The sequence below is a fragment of the Rhipicephalus microplus genome, chromosome 3 (assembly GCF_043290135.1).
Source record: "Rhipicephalus microplus isolate Deutch F79 chromosome 3, USDA_Rmic, whole genome shotgun sequence".
Taxonomy (NCBI): Eukaryota; Metazoa; Arthropoda; class Arachnida; order Ixodida; family Ixodidae; genus Rhipicephalus; species Rhipicephalus microplus.
The window spans coordinates 26,629,973-26,657,024 of NC_134702.1; the positions used below are offsets into that span (position 1 = coordinate 26,629,973).

At 45.8% G+C, this 27,052-nt stretch overlaps 1 protein-coding gene across 2 annotated transcripts in view; it reads right to left on the bottom strand.

Moving 5' to 3' along the window:
- Positions 1–1,490: 1,490 nt before the first annotated feature.
- Positions 1,491–27,052, bottom strand: part of LOC119162218 (endothelin-converting enzyme 1) — a 161,905-nt gene continuing 136,343 nt past the window's right edge. Inside the window, exons 5-9 of one of the 2 annotated variants that reach the window (XM_075889133.1) lie at positions 6,566–6,842; positions 5,633–5,829; positions 4,475–4,730; positions 3,748–3,891; positions 1,491–2,903 (exon numbers count right to left, since the gene is read on the bottom strand). In XM_075889133.1, the coding sequence (XP_075745248.1) occupies positions 1,659–2,903; positions 3,748–3,891; positions 4,475–4,730; positions 5,633–5,829; positions 6,566–6,842 (2,119 nt within the window). In that variant the 3' untranslated portion in view covers positions 1,491–1,658. Of the gene's footprint in view, positions 2,904–3,747; positions 3,892–4,474; positions 4,731–5,632; positions 5,830–6,565; positions 6,983–27,052 lie in introns of those variants that run through there. The other variant, XM_075889132.1, reaches the window with a different exon arrangement.

The window sequence follows — 27,052 nt, forward strand, 5'->3', positions numbered from 1 at the left end:
GGTAATTTTAGCCTAAATTATAACAATCACAAGTAGATACCAGTTTTTAAAACAGACATGACTTAATTACATTTATATTACAGTTTATTTTAGCCTAAATATTAACAATCACAAGTATATAGATATCACTTTTCGCTAGTTTTCTCATGGGGACAGGTCCAGCTCACAAATTTTATGGTGCTTCAAGATTGCGTGCCAAACCACCATTGAACAAGTCCTTGTCTAGAGTCGCTACGCTGCATGGTAACTTCGGCTGGCTGCCGCTAGTTTTTTTGGCATGTCAGGCGAGCTTTTTGAGTGCCCTATTGCTTTTCGGTGGAGCCTGGTCATGGCGCGAGATGAAAAATACGAAAACCAGAGTGCATGTCATAAAGTAACCCATGTGGTCACAAAGTAACCCCATTTTACTGTATTGCTGTTACAAGCCATGCATGCCGACGAGGGCGGCGATGACGACGACGATGATGATCGAAGCAAAGCAAAGGAATGTGATGCCTGTACCATGGCTTCTATACCCTTTCACGGGGATTGGTCAAGAATGGGTCATATGAATTCTTAGGCCGTGCAAGTACTATATAGTCCTAACAAAACAAGTAAAGAATGTACTTAAAAACAAAAAATCACCATAATTGTCTTTTTCCATTCCGACCAGGCAGTATGGTCTATATATTGAATATAAATTACTATAATGTAAAAAAAATTAAAAATTATGATTTGGAATAGCTCAATAATGCTATGATAATACATATAGAACTAGGAATTAACAGGCGTATTCGTTTTTTGTCGTTAAGGCAACAGCAAACGGTAATGCAACCTTCGCCTTTTTTTCGGTAATAAAAACCATTGCCCACTGGTATAAACCAAAGGAGAGGCTTGGCCTTTGGACGTGTGCCGCTAGTGTCATTCACGTTGGCTACTATTGAATCTTCTAATCTATTCTCATTTGCTTCTCAATGGCGCATTTCTTCATTTGAACACCTGTAGAAGCTGCTTGACAGAAATGCAAAGTGACTTGAGCTCATGGCTAATTGTGTATTACGTCAGCTGTTAGTAGCCCATGTGCTGGGTTTTATTTCGTCATCAAACTCCAAGTCGGGTAACACGTTACTTTGAGACGTTAAGATAAGAAAACTATGTATGTAATTAATAATACCTATTTTGCTAGACATGCAGACTAGTTGACTGACTCAATCACAATTTTCATCTGTATGTAACGTTATTTGCGCGTTGTATAGCACTGCATGGCTTTTTTCTTCTGGCCAGAACTTCCCCAGGCGAGATCTGCCAGTGTCTAATGACGTATGGGAATGTTTATTGTTGGGGTCTATGCAAACTTCAATTTATTCTTCTCTTTGTCTTGTAATATGTTAAGCCCACTCCTATTCCTTTACTACACTTTTACTATGCGCTGTTAACGCTACTTCAAATATTCTTGAATGCTTCTCATGTTCTTATGAGGCACCTGTCAAGGCGTTTTTCAAGGCAAGACGTACTTTTACAGTCCATACTTTATAAAGACGGAGGTTATGTTTGTCGAACGTAAACAATCACATTTTGCGTCTTCACAGTCAAGCGTAAAGGAAGCTTTTAAGACTGTAAGACACACACGTAACAATTTGTTTCTACTAATTGGCCACAGATACACGCGACAAATCTCTTCACATGAAGTCGCACCGAGTCGAAGGATTCATGGTCTTTCCCGGGCCGCATTGGAACGCCGCAGCAAACTCCGGCATATTCATGAGCGGCACATTGCAGCGGAGTCTGGGTGGCGAGTACGATCCGGCACTTTCCTTGTCTTCCGCTGAGCACCACTTGAAGCAACTACTCAGAAAGAACATCTGCTCATCCGTGAAGCTCGCAAGACTCGCAGGCGCCGCTGGTCGGGATCCGGCTTTCGCGGCCCGGAAAGCTCTGTACGCTTTGAGGAGACCTCCCGAGTCGGCAAAGTTTTCGGAGAGCGCGTAGTCTCCATGCGCGACACCCTCCGCCCAGGGAATGGTGTTGTACATTCGTCGCAGGCAGTCCAGTCGATTCTCGAACTCCACCCGAGACCCAGAAGTCCACCAATCCTTGCGCTGGCCGCTGCGGTCGTAGAGTCCCATCTCGGGATCGAAGGCGTGCGTCATCTCGTGACCAAGCACGTGGCCCAGGCTACCCAGGTTGTAGGACTTCGGGTAGGTCGCCACGTAAAAGGGCGGGTGCAAGATGGCCGCCGGGATCACCATTACGTGGTAGACGGGCAAGAAATATGCGTTCACCACCGTCAACGGAATGCTGATGTCGTCGCCTTCTAGAGACCCGTTGGCGTGCAGAAAGCGCTTGGAGTGTCGTAGCTGTGCCCTCTTGACAGAGTTCATCAGATCCAGGTACGAGTCTGTGTCATTCGTCATCGTCAGATACGGATACAGCTGCTGGAGCGCCTTGTCGGAAGCGAAAGCTTCAGGCCGGCCCACGATTGCGCGAAGGGTGGAGAGCTTTTCAAACGCCCCGGCTTTCGTCTTCTCGTCCATCCAGGAGAGGGCGTTCATACTGGCGTTGGCCTCGCGACGGATGCGATCCTCCATGTCGGCGACGTCGCTCACGGCGTCGCGGGGCAGCCAACGACGAGCGAAGACGTGTGCGAAGGCGTACGGGAGCGTCGTGTCGGCGTCCGTGTAGCAACGGCCGAGCATGTAGATTGTGGCTGCCATGCGACTGCCGCCGAACTGCTCCCGAACCAGCGGATGTGATGTCATGGGTCCCACAACGCGTATTACGTGCCACGTGATGTACGCGAGCAGCGGTACTACGTCCCTGGAGGCCTGGCCCATGAGCTGACCCAGGAGCATGAGAAGCTGCCAGTTCATGACGTACATCTCGCTGCTCGGCGTCAGTGGTTTGGGAAGGTGCGCGTTTACTGCCTGAACATGTAAAAGATTCACGGGTTCATTGAGTGCCTTTGCTAGCTCTAGTGCGTTACACAAAACGGAAACTGCTAACGATGCACAAACAACCACAAAAAGTTCAAGTCCCGCACAAGAAAACTAGCCGCTGCATGATTCACCGTTGCTGCTTACGCTGTCCGTTATTAATTCACACAGAAATGCAAGGTGACAACATGAACGCTCGTTTGGTTGTTTATCTCGTCTTCGTACTTGATCACCTGTTTTCATGTGCTAGCAATAACATTACCAGCAACTTATATAGCAATTACAAGTAGACAGGCTTCATGGTTGTATAGATCAGCGACGATTATTTATCTTGCTAGGAAACAAAAACGTGAATTGAGAAAAGAAGGGGAAGGGTGGTATGGAGAAAGTGTTTCTAAAAAAGTCCACGTTGTTTCACCAGACGATAAGTGTTATTACAGAACAAAGTTTAAATACGGAATACAGCTGAATCTGCTGCTAAAATGTACTTCATGTAAGCTCAGACTATCATACATTCCAGTTAGTAATCGGTCATAGTTCACATAGGTTAGGGGCGCCTTGATCTTACCCCTCTCTCAAACATTTACAGCATTTCAAATGGCGTTTTGGCATTTCTCTCAGAAAAAAATAAAAAGTGAGCATTTACAATGGTGACGGTATTCAATGCTACAATTCTAGTTTCAAAAATATGTTTTGCCCTATAAACCATTGTTTAATGTGATTTAGGAGCTGCACTTTCTCCATCAGCTATTAAGTAGTCTTTCTGCTTTCAGTGAAGTCGTGAAAGCGCTTTCAGTTCAGTACAATTCAGCAGGATGGGGTACAGTTCACTTACCTCGAGCCACTCACTTGTAGTGAGTTCTGGTCCCGTCCATTGGTCAACCTGCCTTAACAACACGTACCGCATTTCCGTGTCTGCCCGGAGTTCGAAAGTCGGGGACACCATAGCCGACAAAACACGGTTGTCCACCGCAAGAACCTGCGTGGCATGGAATTCAATGAACAAAAACATTGGTCGTTGAGCTACAGCGAGTGATTAGCCTCTATTCGCGCATAAGCTCCGCAGCTGCAAAGCACTAAAAGCTGCTTATCAGCCCAATGGTTGGTAACAACTTTATTGTTTGGTAACAACTTTATTGTTATTAGTTCATTAGTGCTGGAAAATTTAGATTGTACTGCCAGAAATTGGAAGACTCGCTCTTTTATTGATTGCCTCAAGTTTGTCATAGATATGTGTCATCTATAAGGTGATGCTATCAAACTAATTTCTCTTTTGCTGTCAGAAAATGTTTCATGTTCAGAACTTTTCGATTAAATATATTGACGCAAAAAATTATTTTCCAACGGCATTATGAAACAGGTGCCAAAGAAAGATAACTATATTTGAAGAAAGCACGAACATAAACACAATAATAAAGGTAATGAATGTAGTCGAGTTATGCAATTACCATGATAAAATAGGCAATCGCTTGCTGTAGTCTTTGCATTGTAAATAACCTAGACTGTGTAATATAATGACGTAATTGTGACGACATTGCTGCAATTAAGTGAGTTGAACTTACATCTTGGACTGTGTTCCTGTCGACGGTGACCCCGGAAAGAAGGATGGAGACTCTGTCGAAGTAGGCGAGCAGTGTTCCTTGTTCCTGCAGAGTGTCCCGGACAGCGATCCATTCGGTCACGTGCGGACTAGAACCTAGGTGCAAGGTACGGAACCCCGGACGCCGAAAGTTCGCGTCCACCATAAGCTGGAACAATATCGGCATGCCCCAGTCCAGGGAAAAGCCTACCAGAAGGTCCAGCACCTTTTCTTTCGTCCTACGGTGGTCGATAGTTTAGACTTGTGAGATCAAAACATAAGATGGTCACCATTTAGAAATGAAGATAGAATAAACTGTTTTGTACTACGAATGAATGAAAGCAAAAACTCCTCACAAGACACAGCTACCGCAATGTTTTGTAGACGATGAAAGCCACACAATGATTTCCCTAGTTTGAAAGCCTATTCAGAATCTCATTCGCATATGGTATTCTATTCATTTCCTAGCTGCTTTTAGCATATTTTTTCTGTTGAGGCTAATCCCGTAGAACTCTTAATATTGTGTAGCAAACTTATTCAGGTGTAACGTAAGTTATGACTGAACATCTGGCGTTGGCATCTCAATAGACCATTTTATGGGCAAATAAGCCAGCACGACAGGTTCGACTCTAGTTGACACTTAGTACTCGTTAAGCTGTTTACAGCTAAGTATATCGCGGGAATGACATTTAGGTGTGAAAATATTTTTCACACACAGACAGCACTACATGCGCCAAGTAGACACGTAACTTTGGAGTTCTTCGGAATACTTTGAAATCAATGATCGGAAGAGGTCCGCAGAAAGGCAAAGTAAAGATAAAAAGGTGTACATGTGCACCATGCTGTGGTGGGGCACCAGACGGGTCACTTGAGAACATAACGTATCTATCTTGGTAAATCTCGTATAGCTGTGCAGCACAATTTGAAGAACTATGCTGCGTGTGTCTTGTGTTAATGTTTACTTTATGTTCATTGTGAGGGTCACCCATACACCAAATTATGCTCGACTAATTAGCTCAACTGGGTGTTCTCACGTATTATCTGGCTCCTGCGGTCACGCCATCTATTGCGGTGCACTTCCCGGAGCAGTTTCCACGCAGCAACGTCATCTGTGCATGCATAGTATAATAAGATGTTGTACCTTGGCTTGGACGTTGGCCACGACAGATTGAAGTGTGCCATAAACTGCCGCAATTCGTCAATGTGGTCCTGCTCATTAAAGGCCACCTGGGCGCAACGTTGAAATATGTGGGCAATTTTGTGCGCTGGACTCGGTCCACGGCTTTCTTCCAAGACGAGACTGACGACAGCGGCGAAGGCCACGCGGCGTTGAAGACTCTGCACGTAGTCGCACGAAAGTAAAGATAACCAACAATGAGCGTTCACACATAATTATCTCGACGCCACTGTGAAACAAAATAAAACACCTGGTTTTGTGATAGTATTTGCTGCATACCAACCTAAGACTAAAAGCAGCAGCCTTGAAGTTGGGCGAGAAAGCGAAGAAAGAGACATAATTCTGGAGGAAGATTGTATTTAACCACCGCTTTACTAAGGGGCGAGCGAGTATAGTTTGAACTCTGTATTGTTAATGTTCCATCTTTTGCGTGATATACTGTCTTTAACCCAGAATATCGGTGACACTCAGTGGCCCATAAAGAACAGCATTCGATGTGCTTAAAAGTATACAAAAAAAACCTCGCAGTCATTTATGCCCATGCTAAGGCAGAATACATCTTTTTCTCCTCAGTCGATGTATTGAACCATTCATCTCCCTCCGAAGGCTTTCTACATTACACGTGGTCTTGTACTTCATCCATAACTCGACGGATTGCGAGTTTTCTGCGCTTCACCTGATTTTGCATTATTTCCGTAGCCACCAATGAACAAACGACGTCACCGTTTGATGTCACGCTATGTGACATCACAGTGACGTCATGATTGTGTAATATCTTAGTGTTATATTGACGTCCCCGAATGTCCTCCACGACACAGGTCAATTTTCGCGTTCACTGTGGCAACCAAAACTTTCACCTTAACAATGCGGAAACGCAACGTGGAAGGCTTCGCCTACCTCGAAGTGGTTTCCCGCGTCTGGGTTCGCCTGCAGCCACCCTGAGCACACGTAGCCGTAGAAGTCCTGGCACGGGTCCACGTGGACGCCCTCTAGCGAGCGGGCGATATCCGCGCCCGGGTCCTGGCAGTCGGGATACGCGCAGCCCATGGCGAAACGGCGTAACATCTGGGGCACGCCAAACGTCACCGCCAGCGTGGACAGCGTCACGGCCGAGACGAACAAGCAGTACTGACGCCAGGACCGGGGCTTGTAGGCGTCGTCAAGGTCGCAGGCACTGCACGCGTCCATGTAGCGCGCGTCAAACGGTTGTCCCACCTGGGGACCTTCTACTAAACGAGTCATTGAATCCGGCCTCGTAGACTTCTGATCGTCAGCAGCCATCTTGAGCTTCTTCTTCTTCACCCATTGCCTGCTTTCTAGGCTGCCTTTGCCCTGAAACTTGGCTTCTACCCTCTACAGAGTAGAATCCAGTGATTAACATAGTGCTCTATATCTTTAATTTAGTAGGAGAATAAGCAATAAATCAGTAGCCTATGATTTAAACGAGAACTGAGGATTGAATGGTTTGTACAGCTATAAACACAGGCAATAATGTAATAAAATTTTGCTGTTGTTAACGCCCACTGCTGGGTACTGGACAAGAATAGAGTGGCTTCAGCAATTTGGTTTACAAAACTTACGAATAAGGTAAGATATAGAGCAGCAATCTTACGAAAATATAGGAAAGATATGAGCGCATGGTAAAATGTATAAAGGTAAATAATGTTTTTTTACCAATAACTGTAATAAATCACGAAATAAGTAAGTAAAGACAGCCATTGCGCCCATTCTTCTAGTTCTTTTATGATGACGATCATGATTTCGAAAATTGCATGAACCCTTATTTTAAATAAAGGCAGAAAAGTAGCAATATAAATAAAGATCAATGTAAATAAGGTTATGTCACATATCGTAAATCAATAATGAAGAAGAGAGGGTACTCAATCAACGCCCCAGCTGAACACTTGACCTTGAGTTTTGGAAAAAGTAACAGATGACGGCTATTTATTAACGTTACATAAATATTGCAAAATATTTTATGCAATGAAAAATCACATGTATACTACGTATAGTTCATTGACAAAAACAGCATTGTGAAATGGACTACAGAAAACGGTGCTCATAATGTTTCTTGTTCGTATTACGGGGTTCTCGATTGCCGAATTGCTAACCTTAATATCGTTGTGTGCCCGAAGCTTTAATACTTGCTTAACATCTTCGCAAAATTTCTGAGTTATTTCAAATGCCAGAAAGTGTCACCAGACCCCACGTAGGCAAGCCCTCAATTCTCCTATTAAGAGAAGTGAGTTTTTTGGGACATGTACAGACTATCAGCTATCCTTTGGAGCTAGGGAAGAAATTTTCATTGGATTTAGTTTTTGCCTTAAAAGGGTGCTTACAACTTTTTTTCATAGGCGAGTTTACTCTGCCAGACACCTTTATACAGAGATGACCCTGAACAAGTGTGACACTAAGAAAAGTCTGATAATATATTTTATTTCAATATTAAAGTCAATTTTCTCGTGGTGCACCTACCGACATCGAAACTAATTGACGTCAAGCTACAGTACTATTTCTGGTTTTTTCACGCATTGGTCTGGCTAGTTATCCTTACATCAAAAACATCATCATCATCCTCATCAGCCTGTGTAGGCCCACTACAGGGCAAAGGCCTCTCCCATGATCCACCAATCAAACCAGTATTGTGCTTTCTGCCACCATTTTGTACCCGCAAACTTCATAATCTCATCTACCCGCCCAACTTCCGTTTACCCATAGCCTACTTGCTTTCTCTGGGAATCCAGTCGTTACCCTTATTGTCCAGCGGTTATCCTGCGTATACTTGCTACATGCCTGGCCCGTGTCCATTTCTTCCTCTTCATTTCAACTATGGTAACCTTAACCCTGGTTTGTTCCCTGACCCTGGGATTACGTCAAACACCAAACGCAAAAAAAAAAAAAACGGCAGCTAGCACGTCACCTTCTTGATCGTCTGCTCGCACTATGCTGTCGAGCGATCACTGCCACCCAGCCTACTCGTGAAGTGAGCTAGCAGAGTCTGGAATACCGAACGTACCCGCGAATACAAAATTTGCGCTCATCAGAGGGCAAAGTAATCGTTCGAGCCCCGCCGCGTTGGTTTAATGACTAAGGTACTCGGCTGCTGACCCTCAGGTCTCGTGATAGAATCCCGGCTGCAGCGGCTGCATTTCTGATGGAGGCGGAAATGTTGTAGGCCCGTGTGCTCAAATTTGGGTGCACGCTGAAGGACCCCAGGTGGTCGAAATTTCCGGAGCCTTCCACTACGGCGTCTTTCTTAATCATATGGTGGTTTTAGGACGTTAAACCCCACATATCAATCAACCAAATTTTACCGACACTAAAATAACAAATATCCTGCCCTTCTTATTGAACTGCCCGAAACATGCATTCCTTTGGTTTGTCATGAAGATTAACCTGACCAGTTTTACAAGTGGTTGCTTACAAGTTTGACCACTTACCTATTATTTGCCCAGTATGTCACGTATTAAGCGAACAGCCGTAACTGCCTATCATGATTGCAGAAGTTCGAACTATCTTGCTTCAGAGGCCAATCAAGCTCAAGTATACCGCTGTGGCACAATAGTCACGACACTATACGTTGACTCGACAATCATGGGTTCGATCTCGCTAGTGGCTATAGTATTTCTATGGAGATGAAGTATTTAATGTCCGCGTATCGTGCGATGTGAGTGCACGTGACAGAACAGGAGGCTAAAATTCCCGCAGCCCTGCACTATGGCGCGCCGCATTATCGTATCGTGGTTTTGGCATGTTAAACCAGATTATTATTATTATTATTATTATTATTATTATTATTATTATTATTATTATTATTATTATTATTATTGTTGTTATTATTATTATTATTATTATTATTATTATTATTATTATTATTATTATTATTATTATTATTATTATTATTATTATTATTATTATTATTATTATTATTATTATTATTATTATTATTATTATTATTATTATTATTATTATTATTATTATTATTTACCTCAGGATGTACGCTGTCTGGAATCAAGCGCAAGAATGCAGAAATATTGTGGAACGGTGGTCAGCCTATACATATAGCCGCCAACGCGCTTTAACGAGTTTCATGGAAGTGGCGTCCAAGTCGATGACGTAATAGTAACTCCCATAGAGAACGGCATTCGATAAGAGCTAGCAGCACGTAGTGAGCATGCACTTGTACGGATACACCTGCGTTTATCAGTACTTATTATAAAAAGTGGAGTTTTGCGTCCCAAAGGCACGGCATGATTATGTAGAGGGACGCCATAGTGGATGGCTACTGAAATTGAAGACCTTACATCGAACAGTACACGGGCATTTCGCCTCCACCTAAACGCGACAGTCGGAGCCGGAATCGAGCCCGGGACCTTTGTATCAGTAGCGAAATACCGTAACTAATTCAGCACCACGACAGACGTGTCTACTGTGTAACAAAAAAGCGCTACGTCTTCATAATACACACGGCAGCCCACCTGCGCCATCTCCCATTTGTTCTCGGGGCCATTAATTATTTTTATTGTCAATGCAATGTTTCACCAGCTGGTTCAGAAATCGTTTCCTCGCACCAGATGACACTATGCGGCTGATACAGCAGGCACGGGCGTCACTTGTGACCGATAGCTTTTCGACCACAAGATGTCATTACACCTGACCAGCGCCTACGCGCAGACATACGTGTCGGAAGGTGTGTGCACATCGTGCAAGGCATGTTTCTCGTGAAGGATAAGCATTTTTTACCCCGATTCAAGGTTGCAGCTGTGTTAGAGCAAGAATACTGTAAATGTCATTGGCGATATCGCCTGCCTGGTTATTATTGATGGGCACATGTGATGTTACACGAAAGCGGTACGTTAGTTGAACATTCTGAGATCAATGTTTAACCATGACGCTGTAGCACTGGGAAATTAATCGTGAACTTATTTACCGCGCAACACCAGAAAACACAGGGCAGGGAAGGAGCAAAAGAGAAAAAAAAAGACGGCTCCTTCTTTGTCCTCTGTTTTTGGTGTTGCGCTGTAAATACGTTCACGATGGATCCTAACCAAATGGCCCAACTTGCCGTCTTACTGGAAAATTCAGGTGTAACGGCGGGAATACAAATTCGTTATCGAATGAAGGTTGTGTTACGCTTAAATGCGTCACTAGTGCGATCTTATCATAAAGAAACTGCACTTCATTTTCCTCACACAGCACGAATCCTTAGCCCAATTAACTACTATACAGCTCCGATTATATATAATTGCACCCCGTATCCTCGTATTTACTGCAAAATTTCCCAGAGGAACTGAATTTAGATTTATTTAGCATTTTTTTAGCTGGAACCTCCTATTAAAACCACTATCTGTGCGGTCCTATCTAATGAAGCTATCTGAATGCCAACGAGACGAATTCAAACAAGTGTGCTATCCGTTTTCTTTTTTTTCCCTTTTGGTACGCTGCCATACGTGTATATCCCCATCATACTTCATAAGCCTTCGTTAGTATTTCATCATCATCGTTCCTAAAGTGGCCTTGCAACACTTTTTCAGCATTGTCAGAAAACACCTGCCGATTGGTCGTCGAGGCTCCTGAAAATACGCGAGCCATCACGCGGTTTGGAATTGACAATTGATAATCAAAACCAGTCAGAAACCTTCAGTCTTTTCTTAACAAATTATACAAAAATGGCCAAGCAATAAACCCAAAGTCCCCGGCCATTGGCTGAATAGAGCATCACGAGCGGCATAGTAATCGTAGCTGCCACGAAATGGCGCCACGTGTCAGTGCGCTCGAACGCAGTCACAGTGGAAGAAATCACGCGCTTGAAGAAACAAAAATGGGGCTCATTGTCAACGCGCGTTGATAGAATGACATATTTTTTTGCCCCCTTGTCATCCTCCTCCAGAGTAACCTTTCAGCGAGCTCGATAGAACAAACTCGGATAGATAGCACTTGAGGCGTGCGTTAAATAAATGTAGAACCACACCTACCTGGCAGGTCCTAAAAACTTTCTTTAGCAGTCGATTTGTGAAGCGATGAGCACTTGCAATGAAGCCATTCGAGGATTCCCTTAAAAAATGTTGCGGGGCCAGCCCCTTCAAAAATATAAAGGACACTTTCCAAATTCCAAAGTGTGTTAGGCGAAGGCATGTGCCACTGGAAGTGTCGCGCCCATTGGAAGGACACTATGAAATTTTGTATCTGCAACGAGGTGCCTGACGAAGGAGCATTGCCGAGCGTGCCGCCATGGCATCACGTGATTGCTGAAAAAGTGTAAGCGGGAAAGGCCGCAGCTCTGGTGGCGCAATTGTTGCTGTGCGTCACTGTGCCATCGTGCGATTGCAGAGAGAGTGTGAGGTGAAGAGGCCACAGCTGGCACACTTCCAGGACACGGTTTGACCGATGGTCAGGCGACACAATTATATAAGCTAGCCAATAATGGCTTTCATCATAGTATCATCTAGTACTATCAGCCAATAGTGCAGTAAGGTTGATCGTAAATGTTATTATTGCGCTTTTTCGTGATTGTCGTATTCTAAGAGGGCGACTCAGACGCGATCTCACCTCCCCTTTTGTTACCTATAGCTTTAAATTCAAGCACATGCACACTGACTCAAGCATTGAATAACACCATAGAATATCTTTTAATAAAAATATAAAAATAAAAACGTTTACCATAATGTTTTAAAAATGTACATATTGCATTTACATATTATTTTAACATTTTTTTCAAATGCTAGAACCTTCATAAAAACGATTCCTGTCATTGCCGAAATGAGTACACCCGTTTTTATGTGTCCAGAAAGGAACTAGAAAGCTTGAAGTCTCGTAGTTTGAAGTTTTCTTGAGCTACATTCCAACAGCAAAACAAAACAGATAGAAAGGAACACATAACAGACCGTGTAATTTCGATTACCTTCGTTCTCTTCTCAATATGCACAGGGCGCCAGAAAACTGAACGCGCACACAATGACTCTTTCCATTGCCTTGCTTAGCTATAGGCATGGCTTAGTAGCCACTGTGCAAAGAAACGAACAGAAGTTATGGAGTGAAAAGAGAAAGCATGGGGTTCGCAGAGGGTCATGAGTCGTCATTCGCAGCTTCACGAAACACGGCCGAAAACACGTTTTGTCCATTAAAGCTGCGGCGCTTTGCACGGCGGCTTCTCGTCGTTCTCCACTTTCGCTTCGACCAACGCAGTTTTCGACGGCTCATCCGTGGAATTGCTTTGTTTTGCTATTTGCGTGTACCTACTGGTTCATCGGCTGCCATTATTCGAACAACGTGACCAGGAGCAACAACGGGGCTTCATCATTTTTTTCTAGCGTTGTGTTTATTGTGAACGATTTTGGTATCTCAGTTTTCAGTCTTTCATGAACGCAATCATATAGCTGTCGGAATAAAATAAACGAGGTGAATAACGCTGTCTTGTGTTGACTCGTTCAGTTTCACATGGTCATCGCTAAAAACAATACATAGCCCGGAAATTAACCGAGAGCAAGACGACGCCAAGACGAGCGTATTGTTATCGTATGTGCGTTTCTGCGCAGTGTATTGTTTGGCGACGATGACCAACCAACAAGCACAAGTCATATCCCTTCTGAAATAAATATGGTCGTCTTGATTTGTCTTACTATACCTTTCTGAGTGTCTTGCTTTAAACTTTTCATTCCCTCTCGATTGCCCCCGAAATACGCAATTTTTTTATTCATTTTCCTATAGCTACCGTTCAGCGGATTGCCTAACGCCTGAATATTGACGGTTCTCCTGCTATTTTATTGTCCTTTTTACGCCGCCTGTCAAGCAATATCCAGATGTAAGTGAAGGGTGTTTTTTTGTGTTGTGCACTCACACTCCTGAAATTGCCTATGTACCTTTAGTGGCACCAAAATTTCTTTTTTTATATGTGACGTTCGTAATCGATAAAAAGCCAGAGATGCAGGGTGATATGTATTCACAGTAGAACATTTTGTTCATATTAATCGAGTTGTAAAGTTATACATGATTCATCGCTATCATCATTACAATCACCATTACTTAAAACTTTCTCGAAGTAATTCGATACCGCCGCCCCACACAACGGTCCTTTTAGAAATGATAGCAAACAATTTTCTAATGCATTTAGCGCATGCGTACTTATAGTTATATATCGACCGTACATGCTGATCCGGACTTTGCCGCATTTTTTAAGAAGTCATAGGAAGCATCATAGATTGTTCTTTTCGTTCTCTCTCTCTCTCTCTTTCTGCGTGCGCGTGCGCGCGTGCGTGCGTGCGTGCGTGCGCGCGCGCGTGTGTGCGTGTGCGTGTGTGTGTGTGTGTGTGTGTGTGTGTGTGTGTGTGTGTGTGTGTGTGTGTGTGTGTGTGTGTGTGTGTGTGTGTGTGTGTGTGTGTGTGTGTGTAACCTGAAAACAACATGACCTACTTACCAGAGGTGAAAAATGCATGTTCTGTAGTTTGGTGTCATCGCTATCTCACCAAGCATATAAGCACAACTCAGCTCACCGTGACACGCTCAGATACGTGTTCTCTGACAAAAATTTGTACTTCGAACAACGCATGGAAAAGGGCGCTTAACATATTGCGCGAGTGCAGGTTGCCTAAGAATTCGTAGTTATAAAGCGAGATTCAGTGAAGAAGAATAACAATGTACGCGCTGTGACGGAGCTAAGGAAACGATGGAACAGGTTCTTATTGAATGTGCATGGGCGTATACACAGAGGCATACGTGTGGACACGAACCTACTTGAGTCCTTGGCATTGAGGGACAACCATGGAAAGCTGAACATGTCCACGATAAAAGAAATTAAGAGATGGTTAGAGTATTGGTGGCAGAAAGGTAGAGATGAAGGATATAAATAGTCAAGAAAGTGTGGTCATTTCGCCTATAGAGGCAGGGAGATGGCCTCTTAACTTATATTTTTTGTTTTAATTGGATGACTTTGTTCAAAGTAGATAGGGCAGTAGGCCAACATGAAAAGGAAGTTTTTTTTATTCTTTTTTTCGAGCCTGTTTTGGTGGCCCACGTATGCCCGCCCCGTTATAAAGGCGACGCTCATAGCCTCCATTCATCTACCATTAATTGTGATTCTGCCGTCGTTTATTAAATGCGATGAATTTCTTTGCATACTGCAACCACTTCTGGGGTCGTGCGTATCTATCTATCTATCTATCTATCTATCTATCTATCTATCTATCTATCTATCTATCTATCTATCTATCTATCTATCTATCTATCTATCTATCTATCTATCTATGTCCGGGTGCTCTCATGATCGCCCCTTTAACTCAGGTATGCTAAAATTAGTACGAGAAGATAAAATGGTTGACACATACCCGGCGGTGGGTATGTGTCACTGGTGTATGCGGGTATGCACCACACGTGATAGACATTCTATATCCTGCCAAGAACATTGAGAACACACATAAATAGTTGTAACGTTGAGCGTTATGAAAATGCTGGCATAGGATTGACCACACGAATACAAAGAATAAATGTCAGTGAACAAATGTCAGCGCTCTACGTGACAATCAAGTATTCTACCACAGATCACGCCAGGTCTGGGAAACACTCTTCAATTAGACCATGATGTTTGTGAAACGTCACTAGTTACAGTACTGGCTATCAAATTTTATAAACATTACATATGTACTCCTATAATACAGCCTTCACGTCGGGTTGACATCAATTGTAGTTAGGTGCCATGCGCTGAGTTTGATTCGTGTAGCAGTGTCGAGGCCTACGATTCTCGTGAGCCCCAACGCAAACACCAGCGCTTCATACTGCCACATTCCCTTTTGAAGTTTTGTTTGCTTCTGGTGTTGCTAATATTCATTTTGCTGTTGGGCATCGTAACAAAACTGCAAACAGCTGCTACTATAAAACATACGCGGCTCTTTAACATACGTGTGTGCGTGTATTTGTACATATATTGAGCGCCACTTCATAAAATCTCGTCACCTAAAAAACTAAAAAAATCTTTCATCTTTCATCTGCACGCTTCGCAAAACATCAATTTGCAAGGTACGTGGAATCTGGCGATTTTTGCAAGTAATTAGATCTAAAAAATGATGTGTCATGCACACCTTTCTGTATGACGTTCTTCAGTGAGCTTCGAAGTGAACGGTGAAGCTGCAAGCGCACCACTGCGTATGAGCGTGTGCCAAGACAGCCTAGTCACAATTCGAGCGTATCATCATTTAGCATCATAATCAAATTGTTTTATTTATTTCTTCGTTCAAGATCTGTAGTCACGTGACCTACACAACGCTTTATATACAAGTAAACTGCGCCTGTTCGAATGAGAACAGCTCCTCTGTTGAAATGCAACGCCACCAACTGCATGTGCAAAATTACCCAATTCGTGGGCCAGAAAGGACATAGCCAACTATACTGCACACAAGATAGGGGTTCCGTTTATTTGGAGAAATACCTTGCTTGCCCTGCGAACGAGGGAACGAAATCGATAGGATCCCTATCTTTCGCACGTGGGGTCAAACAGAGAGAACGAACTTTCGCTGCGTGTTCCGGTTACAGTAGAGTCTCCAGAATCAGCGCAAAAGCTTGTTTGCTCGCAGTTACTCTCGGGGTCAGGCTTGAACGAGAGGCATCTCGCCCGAGGGGGTTGTTTGGATTACGCATCCGCGATCGCGGAAACGACGGGCACTCTCATGTTTCCAATAACTCGGCGTTCTACGAACGAGCCAAGAGACGACCCGAAAGGTAAATAAGAACGGGGAGGTAAGAACCCTGGCCAGAAGCAGCTAGGGTACAATCATGCCGCATTGTCGAAGCTATACGTGTACGTGCCCGAGTGCATGCGATGAAAAGACAGATAAAAAAAGCGCTAGGCGAAAACTACACCGTCGAAGAGGTAAATCAAAAGATTAAAGACACTCTACGTTCTTGAAGCTGGATGGATGGATAGATTGATATCCATCTATCCATCCTCTATCCATCTATCCATCCTCTATCCATCTATCCAGCCTCTATCCATCTATCCATAGAGATGAGTACCCTTTAGATCGGGCTGTGGCTAGCGCCACCAAGCCGTAATACTTAATGAACCAAAAACCAGATTTTTTTCCTTTAAATAGTGAGGTTGAGAATTCGTACTTTGCAGTGATGGGTTTAATTTTCACTCCTGCCTTGACTTTAGCCACTAGTCAGGTAACCTCCTTCTAGTTAATTATATAATAATGCACGCCATCTACTGAGCAGCTATACAAAATCAAATCGTTGTTCGTTCCCATGAAGCGTCTGCAATTGGAAGGTTGTTTGGAATGTATACTAGTCAGGCGATAATACAACAGCCGTCCGAATACTAGTATCGCTTATCATTATCATGACCTATTTGTGAGTCCTTCATAATACCTTTCTTTCTTTCTTTCTTTCTTTCTTTTTCTCTTCCTATCTTTTTCCCTGTGTGATGACGTTTATTCGAGCCGAGAAGTCGCAACGAGGTCGCAACGGAAAGTGGGCGTACGGCAAGTCTGGCAAAGGCGGCACAAACTCTCGCGCAAGCAGAGCACGGGCTTTTCGTTGTCTTCCGAAGGCGCATACGCGTTGGTGCGTATGCTCCACTACAATACCCCCGGGGTGAATGGCAGCCATCCTGGCGACTCAGGGAGTAGGCACAATGAGGGGGTCGTAGTAGGGCTTGAGACGGTCGACGTGTACGGTCTCGCGTCCTCGACGGCGCAAATCTGGTGATTGTGTTAATGGCTCGATGATGTAATTCACCGGGGAGATCGCGTCAATGACACGGTACGGACCATGGTACCGGGCCAGAAGTTTAGAAGACAGGCCAGGAACGTGCGGGGGCACCCAAAGCCACACAAGGGAGCCAGCACGAAATGTAGGAGCTATGCGGTGAGCGTCGTCGTGTCGAGTCTTTTGTAGACCTTGAGCCTCACTTGTCAGAGACCGAGCCAACTGACGGCAGTCTTCAGCGTATCTGGCGACTTCCAAAAGCGGGGAGCACTCAGATGCATCAGGGCGGTACGGTAGTATTGTGTCGAGTGGGTGGGAAGGTTCGCGGCCGTACAATAGAAAGAACGGGGAAAAACCGGTAGTCGCTTGCGTCGCGGTGTTATAAGCGAAGGTAACAAAGGGCAATACAGCGTCCCAGTTAGTGTGGTCGGAGGAGGTGTACATCCTCAGCATGTCGCCAAGTGTGCGGTTGAACCGCTCAGTAAGACCATTTGTCTGTGGATGGTATGCGGTAGATTTCCGGTGGATATTGTTGCATTCAGCGAGGATAGCTTGGATGACCCCCGACAGGAACACTCGACCCCTATCACTGAGTAATTCCCGCGGAGCACCATGGCGTAGAATGAAGCTGCGGAGAATGAAGAGTGCAACTTCATGGGCGGTCGCTGCCGGTAGAGCTGCAGTCTCAGCGTAGCGTGTCAGATGATCGACTCCGACAATAATCCACCGGTTTCCAGAGCTACTATAGGGGAGGGGGCCATAGAGGTCTATACCCACGCGGTCGAATGGGCGAGCCGGGCACGGGAGCGGCTGTAACATGCCAGTAAGGTGCCGCGGAGGTGTCTTGTTCTGTTGGCAAGTGGTGCAAGACTGAACGTATTTCTGCACAAAGTGATACATTCCTCGCCAGTAATAGCGTTGGCGCAGCCTTTCGTAGGTTTTCAGGACACCTGCGTGAGCACTTTGGGGATCTGCATGGAAATTCATGCAGATGTGAGAACGCATATGAGTTGGGACAGCAAGGAGCCACTTCCGACTACCAGGCATGTAGTTGCGGCGGTACAGAATGTTGTCACGTAAGGAAAAGTGGGCTGCTTGCCGGCGTAGCGCTCTCGTGGAAGGGACAGAAGACGGATCGGTAAGGTAGTCGACTAACAAGGCAAGGGATGGGTCTTTACGCTGCTCCGAAAGCATGTCAGTGGTGTCGAGTGGTGACGAGGTGGTAAAAGGGGGTGACAGAGAAGCCACATCTGGTGTTAATGGTGATCGGGAAAGTGCATCGGCGTCCGCATGCTTGCGACCGGAACGATATACGACACGGATGTCGTATTCCTGCAATCGAAGTGCCCAACGCCCCAGACGTCCGGACGGGTCTTTCAAGGTGGACAGCCAGCATAGAGCGTGGTGGTCTGTGACCACGTCGAAAGGACGGCCGTAAAGATACGAGTGAAACTTTGTAAGTGCCCAGATTATGGCCAAACACTTCTTCTCTGTCACGGAGTAATTCAATTCAGCCTTCTTAAGAGCGCGACTTGCATAAGCGACTTCGTATTCGGTTTGGGTGCCTTTTCGTTGTGCCAAAACTGCGCCAAGACCAACGCCGCTTACATCAGTGTGAACTTCTGTGGCAGCAGTGGGGTCGTAGTGACGAAGAATAGGTGGCGAGGTCAGCAGGCGGCGCAGCTGGTGAAATGCGTCGTCACATGCAGGTGACCATGCAGATATACCTTTGCTGTTGGAAAGCAGACTAGTCAGAGGTGCAATGATGGACGCGAAGTTGCGCACGAAGCGACGAAAGTAAGAGCAATGACCAACGAAACTTCTTAGGGCTTTCAGTGATGTGGGCATTGGGAAGTCAGCAACAACTCGAAGCTTATCGGGGCCCGGAAGAACACCGTCTCTTGTGATGACGTGTCCCAAGATGGTTAGTTTTCGGGCTGCGAAGTGGCACTTCTTAGTGCTAAGTTGTAGGCCTGCAGAAGCTAGACACGTCAAAATCTCGTGAAGACGACGAAGATGTGTCGGGAAATCAGCTGAAAAGACTACGATGTCATCTAGGTAACACAAGCAAGTTTTCCACTTGTGGGCCCGCAATATGGTATCTATCATGCGCTCAAACGTCGCAGGCGCGTTGCAGAGCCCAAATGGCATGACTTTGAACTCATACAGGCCATCCGGTGTTACAAAGGCTGTTTTAGGGTGATCACATTCAGCCATTGGCACCTGCCAATACCAAGAACGCAGATCCAAGGATGTGAAGCACTCGGCGCCTTGCAAACAGTCAAGAGCATCGTCTATTCGTGGTAGCGGGTAGACGTCTTTCTTTGTAATCTTGTTTAAGCGGCGATAGTCCACGCAAAATCGAACGGTGCCATCTTTTTTCTTTACCATAACCACGGGTGACGACCAAGCGCTTTGAAAAGGCTGTATGACTCCACGTTTAAGCATGTCATCTACTTGCTCCGTAATGACGCAGCGCTCTTCGGCAGAAACGCGGTAAGGACGCTGTCGCAGAGGCGAATGTGAGCCGGTGTCAATAGTATGAGTGACAGTCGTGGTGCGGCCCAAAGCAGGTTTCTGAATGTCGAAAGAAGAGCGAAACTTGTTAAGGAGAGCAACAAGTTGGCTGCGATGCGAGGGGGGAAGGTCTGCGTCAATAGCATTGTCGAAGGCTGGTGAGCTTGATGGCTCAGACGCCTGAGTGATTGCGGCAACGTGACATGGCGTTTCGTCGGGAAGAATATTATCATTGATATGGTCGACAGGTTGCACATATCCTAACGTTTCACCACGAAGCAAGCCAATGGGGTAGTTGCAGTGGTTGGTAACCAGCATTACGGTTAAACCAGACGCAATCGTAAGAACGGCAAATGGGAGCACGATGCCCTTGCGTTCAGTAAAAACAGGGGATGGCGTAAACACCACCGTGGCGTCAGGTTGCGCCACACACGAAAGGCTAATAGGGACTGAAGCTTCCGGAGGCAAGGTGATGTCGTCGTCAGCGATGAGTTTGCAGAGCAGTGGTGAATGGTCGGGCGGTGGAAATTCACAACTTGGCACTAGGGACACTTCCGCCCGGCAACAATCGATGATAGCTTCATGACCTGATAAGAAATTCCAACCCAGGATGAGGTCATGAGAGCAAGATGGTAGTACAAAAAATTGGACGATGTACAAAACGTCTTGGATGACGACGCGCGCTGTACACACAGCCAAGGGCTGAATGCGTTGCGCGCTAGCCGTGGACAGCACGATGCCACAGAGAGATGTGGTCACTTTCTTCAGTTTGAGACAAAACTTTGCGTTCATCACAGAAACGGCGGCCCCAGTATCGATTAACGCTTGTGTGGCGACTCCCTCAACATTGACATCAACAACATTTTGCGGCGAATATGGAGGCCTTGATAATTGCGCAGAAGTTGCAGTTCTTGCCTCGGGAACTGCACTGATTAGTTTCCCTCCCCAGGAGGTGGTCTACGACGCATAGGAGATGGCGATCGGCGACGAGGAGATGGGAAACGAGAAGTTGATGGGCGACGATCCGAGTCAGAGTGCCTCTGTTCGTATGCAGACGTGGTGGCCTGCTGCGAGGCATAGGTAGGAGTTCCAAAGGAGGCGTACGCAGGTATGGGACGGCGGCGGCAGTAGCGTGCAATGTGGCCAGCGATGCCACACGCGAAGCAGATAGGACGGTTGTCATGGGTGCGCCACTCATTAGATGGACGGAAAAAGAGAGGTGAGGGCCTGTAAACCGGAGGCGCTGCCGGAGGAGGTGGAGCCGATAAGGATACTGGATGCGGTGGGGGCCGCGCAACCACAGCTGCGTAGCTGAGAGGTGAAGATGGTGCAGGTGGTGCGTAGCTGACAGCTGAGAGATTAGATGCTGCTGAAGTGCATGCGTAAGGGGCCTGCACTGTAAGTAGGACATCGCAAATTTCAGTGCGTATGGCCTGCTGCAGTGTCGAAGGCAGACTTGCGGTGGGCGCGTCGCTATGCGGCAGCAGAGACAGCTGTCGGGTGACTTCCTCCCTGATGAAGTCTTTGATCTGGTTGGACAGACTTTCTTGGCGAACGTTAGCATTTGCGAGTGTGACAGCCGAGATCAAATCTGGTGGTGAGACACTCTGTCGGGCGATGGAACGCTGACGGCGTAATTCATCGAAGCTCTGGCACAGGCTTACGAGGATTGCCACCGAGGTCGGGCTTTTCGCTAGCAACATCTGGAATGCGCCATCCTCAATCCCCTTGAGAATCTTCCGAATTTTCTCTTCTTCGGGCATAGATGGGTTAACACGCTTGCAGAGGTCGAGCACATCCTCAATGTAACTCGTAAACGTTTCGCCAGGCTGCTGGGCTCTGTGGCGCAGACGCTGGTCAGCGCGGAGCTTGCGGACCTCTGGTCAGCCGAACGCTTCTGTTACGAGGGTCTTAAAGGAGGACAAGTTGGCGATGGCGGTTTCGCGGTTGGTAAACCAAAGCTTAGCTACGTCTCCCAAGTAAAAGATAACGTAGGCGAGTTTAGAGTCGTCGTCCCACTTGTTGCTGGCGCTTACGCGTTCGTACAAGGAGAGCCAGTCTTCGACGTCTTGCTCACCACTTCCGCTGAAGATTGGTGGGTCCCGCTGGCGAGTAGCGTTGGGGCAGGTAGATGGGGCAGCCGATGGTGCTGGCTGGGCTGGGACGGGCTGGTTGGCGACTGCGTCAGTCATGTTTCGCGGTAGTCTTTCAGGCAACTTGTCAGAGCGGAGCTCCCGGTCTGCTTGGTGATCTCAGCACCTCCACCAAATGTGATGACGTTTATTCGAGCCGAGAAGTCGCAACGAGGTCGCAACGGAAAGTGGGCGTACGGCAAGTCTGGCAAAGGCGGCACAAACTCTCGCGCGAGCAGAGCACGGGCTTTTCGTTGTCTTCCGAAGGCGCATACGCGTTGGAGCGTATGCTCCACTACACCTGTCTTTTCCCTTTCTTTATTTTCTTTTTTCCTAATCAATTTGTTTGATTTATTTCTTTATTCATGTCTTGTGGCCACGTTACCTATGCAACACTCGACATACGAGGGAACGGCGCCTGATCGAATGAGAACAGCTACTCTGTTAAAATGCAACGCCACCAACGGCCCGTGCAAAACTACCCACTTCGTGGACCAGAATTGGCATAGCATATTATACTGCACACGAGATAGGCGTTCTGTCCATCCGCAGGAATACCTTGTTTGCACTGTGAATGAAAGAACGCATTCGATAGGATCTTTCTTTCTTTCTTTCTTTCTTTCTTTCTTTCTTTCCTTCCTTCCTTCCTTCCTTCTTTCTTTCTTTCTTTCTTTTTAGGGGCGAAGCTCCTTAAAGCGGCACCCGTTCATCCATTGTAGTCGTAGTCGTAGTGTGTAACCAGTGTTACATTTTGACCTCCAAGGTGGTGCCGGTGGGAGACTTCTACTGTGCGTTGTTGAACAATAAAAACATCACCGCGTGCGCATTAACTGAAAGCCGACTGCTCCTGTCTCTCATTGCCCATTAGCAGCCATTGGCATGTACATTGAGCACTATCTGACAAGAAAGGTTTGCTACGTTATACTCGCTGGGCGTAACCTCCTTGGTTTTAGAAAGGTTTAGCGAGCGTTGGGCCGCAGTGCCATGAATACAGTCAACTAGTACATACCATGAACTCGAGGTGCTTAAATGTGGGAAGTAGACACGAAGCACAAGCCGTAAGAAAGTGTGTGCGTGCCACTTCTCGTTCAGTCCTTGAAATGTCCGCTGGATGGCGGTGCTTCTATATGGGGAATATATGATGAAAAGATACGAGATGGTGGTACTTAGAGTGTTAAATATATGGGCGAACGGACACACAGACAGATGAATGGACGAACACACGGATGGCTGCACGAAAAGATGGACGCATGGACGGACGCAGGGGCGGATGCATGGACGAACGCAGGGATAGAGGCACAGATGGACGTGCGGACGCACGAACAGACGCACGCACGGACGGCCAGATGGACGCATGGATGGTCAAACAGACGGACGCATGGACGAACGTAAGCAAGAACGAATGGATGGACGGATGCTTCACTTTACTCTCCATCATTCACTCCTTGGTTATGCTGCGATTTGTTCACTATTTTTTTCAGTCAGGAAGTCTCGCGTGTAGGGTGAAGGCCAGGCTTTTTTTTAATGCTGCTCTTTCTGCGACATGCGTTAGCGAAATGAGAAAGAAGAGTGAAAAAAACGCCGTAGTTTTTGCACAAGCAAAGTAACCGAATCGCACGTAGCATTGTGATGCCAGTCGAAGGCCGAAGCACGCAACGCCGACCTATTCGGGCATCTAAACTACGAGGTGCTATATCCATCATGTGTGCAAAGGCACGCGTTATCGGTACTGTGGTGAATCTGTTCCTGCTCGATAATCTCATGCGAACAGTGGCCTTCTTATCTCTACACCCGGCACTTTCGCTCTCGCACAGGATATAATAGCCGGGACTCCCTTATCGAATATTCTGTGTATCAAAGCACCCTGCGCTTGCCTCCACGGACCCTTCCGTTAAGTTTGTAGTGGCGCAGTCGGGTCACCAGTCACTGATCTTCGTGTGCCACGCCAAGGCACACACGGTCTTTGAGCGTTGAAAGGGTGAAAGAAAAAGAAACAAGGAAACAAAGAAGCACAAGAAAGAAAGAGAGAAAGAGAGAGAGAGAGAGAGAGAGAGAGAGAGAGAAAGAAATAAACAAGGAAGGAAAGAAAGACAGAAAGAAAAATGCAGGCGATTTCAAGAAGGAACCATAAACAAAGATATTAGAAGGCCACGTTGGTTATCACATTTCTCCGTTGCGAAAATCGAGGACTTGGAAAGACAGATAGAATAAAATTTTGAAAAAGAAAATGAACTAGTGGAAGGTAGGAGACTAGCGCCACAGACACACTTTGAAGAGCTGCACAGGCAGAAGAGAGTCGAAAACACGGGAGTTTGAAAACGGATGTAAACAGATGGATGAGAGACCCGCAATCCGGATAGGATGAATCTAGCAGTCGCCCCTAACAGAACAAAAAAAGTGAAAGAACGTACTGAACGCTGTCAACCGTGAAAGGATGCGGAGAAAGCCTATCGCTCTGGCTTGCGAGTCAGGTTTCTCTGCTAGTGGCATCTGCCCACTCAGCTCGTCTTGGCTTGCAAAGACAGATTTGCTACCCAGTATCTCTCTTTGCTGGCACCGATGAAAGTGATGTATAAAAGCAGAATAAAGCTGGGCACCAAAAGCGCGGGCAAGAGAGCGAAATGGGAGATGATCTTGCGTGTAATCTGAGAGCACCTTTGAAAGAAGCCGCCTACAGTTTGCCCCTTCCCACTCTCTATTTTTTTTTTCTACGAGTTTCTATTCTCGCGAGTTCGACTACAGCGTTAGTTGCTTCGCCTCTGATATTTTGTTTGTTTTGCTTTTTGACGCTTCTGAGCACTCCGTAATTTGACCTTTGAATTATTCGTGGCCTTCAAGTGTAAAAACGTATGCGTACTCTATTTGCGAAGCATTTTTAAACACATAGGTTGCTTTTTTTTAAATGTGTATTCGTCGTTTTGGATTAGCACGTAATGTGTGGCCTCAAAAAACGTACCAGAGCTTTATCTTCTAGCACTGTAACCAAAGTATCGGAGTCTATCTGTCTTTGTAAGCACCTCTCTAGCTCAAAATAATAAGAATTCTATATTCCTCTGAAGAATGTGTGAGAACGAGTGTATGAATGAATCAATTATTGAATGAATGTACATCGGGAACGGGTGTCACTCGCCTGTATCGTCTCACTCGCCGGCGTCCCTGTGTTATTTGCCCTTTGCCACAAATAATTACGAATCGTCTCCTCTTTTGGAGAGAGGGACGGGGTTAAAAAAAACACAAGGACTAGGATGCTGTGGCTACAGTGATGGATTATACTAGGCGGGAACAGTGCCTATATGTATGCTACCTCAGTTATACAAATGAAGCTATTGATTTCAGAGGCTTGCCCATAACACAAAACAAACGGTGAATTCTCTCTTTCTCGACCCTATTGGAAGACACGTCCATACTGGTTCGACGAAAGAGACAACTGGTACTCCAATTCCAGGTTGCAGACTGCGCAGTGGATGACTGTGAAGATGCCAGGCGACGCCTTTGCTAAGGGAAGAGTCGCGCATAACTCATCCAACGCGAAAGTTAACTGTTGGCGTCGGTGGCGTCAACACTGCTGATGCGAAAAATTCCCACGCGATGACGTCTCCACATAACATCACGGCATCACAGATCACCGAATATTGTGACGCCATCATAACGTTATATAACATGGTGTATCATGATCACATCATCGCGTGACATCGTCGCTTGGGCAAAGGTGCTCTAATCACGGAGGCAACGCAAATCCAGGTGATGTGCGAAAAGCTCGCAATGCCTCCGATCTTGGAGGTTGTTATTAAACCACGTTATGCGCAGAAAAATTTCGGAGGGGGCATGGAGAAAAGTGATGTGTCGGTTTCGTTCTTCTCATTTAACAGATTTGCCGCCGCAGTGGTCTAGCGCCTAAGGTACCCGGCTGCTGACCTGCAGGTCGCGGGATCCAATCCCGGCTGCGGCGCCCGCACTTTCGATGGAGGGGGAAATGTTGTAGGCCCGTGTGCTCAGATTTGGGTGCACGTTCAAGAACCCCAGGTGGTCTAAATTTCCGGAGCCCTCCACTATGGCATCATATGGTGGTTTTGGGATGTTAAACCCCACACATCAATCAATCTCATTCAACAGATTTCGCCTTCAAGACGTGTTAGGTGATTGCGTAAGAGACCTTGTTATTTATTTATTTATTTATTTATTTATTTATTTATTTATTTATTTATTTTGTTTATTATTAGACAGGTAGGCGAATAGCAGCAACATTTCCTCTTCCACTCAGAGCTCAACTAGCGTCTCATAGTAGAAACAAGGATTAGACCCTAACGTACTATTAACCTGTTGCCCGAGACTCCACGAAGTTATTCTTGCTGTAGCACTCTCTCAAGTCCTTGCTTTCGAGGTAGGTCAATCCTCATTATTAAAATTAGGCCCTCGGAAACACGACAACGCTGTCTGCAGTTGTTGTCACTAATATAGTTCTGCCTTTTGCATCTCTTTGTTTTCTGTTCAATGGTCTCGCTTATAGAGGTGGCAGCAGTTGACAACTAAACTTTTAAAAAAGTACACTACTCACCATGGCGCCTTTGTTCTAATTGGCTACAAATGTGGCCGTCAAACTAATCAGCATGGCTACTTTGGGTACTTTTGGCTTGAATCTAGGCTTCTTTTCAAATTCAACCAACGGCAACCGAGACTCATGATGATACATACGTATACCTCCGTCAATACAAACCTTTGATGACGGAGAAAAAAATTCATTTGCCTCTCTCCTAATCATCATGATAATCTCGCGTTAGAGATCTGTTATAGCCTTTAGATGGACCAGTAGAACACCAAGTCTATCTAATATCAAAAACACAAAAAATGAAAATGTTTGCTTTTTCCGTACTTTTCAGTTTAAAACCTGTGACCACTCAGCAACGCCTGTCATTAGCCCATCTAATGAAAAATTTCCAGAGACTTACAAAAAACATTTAGATTCATTGAAAAGACGCCAAGTCTAGGGAGAAAATAGACAATGCCTCGATTTGTGGTAATTCATTAGGGTCAATACAAG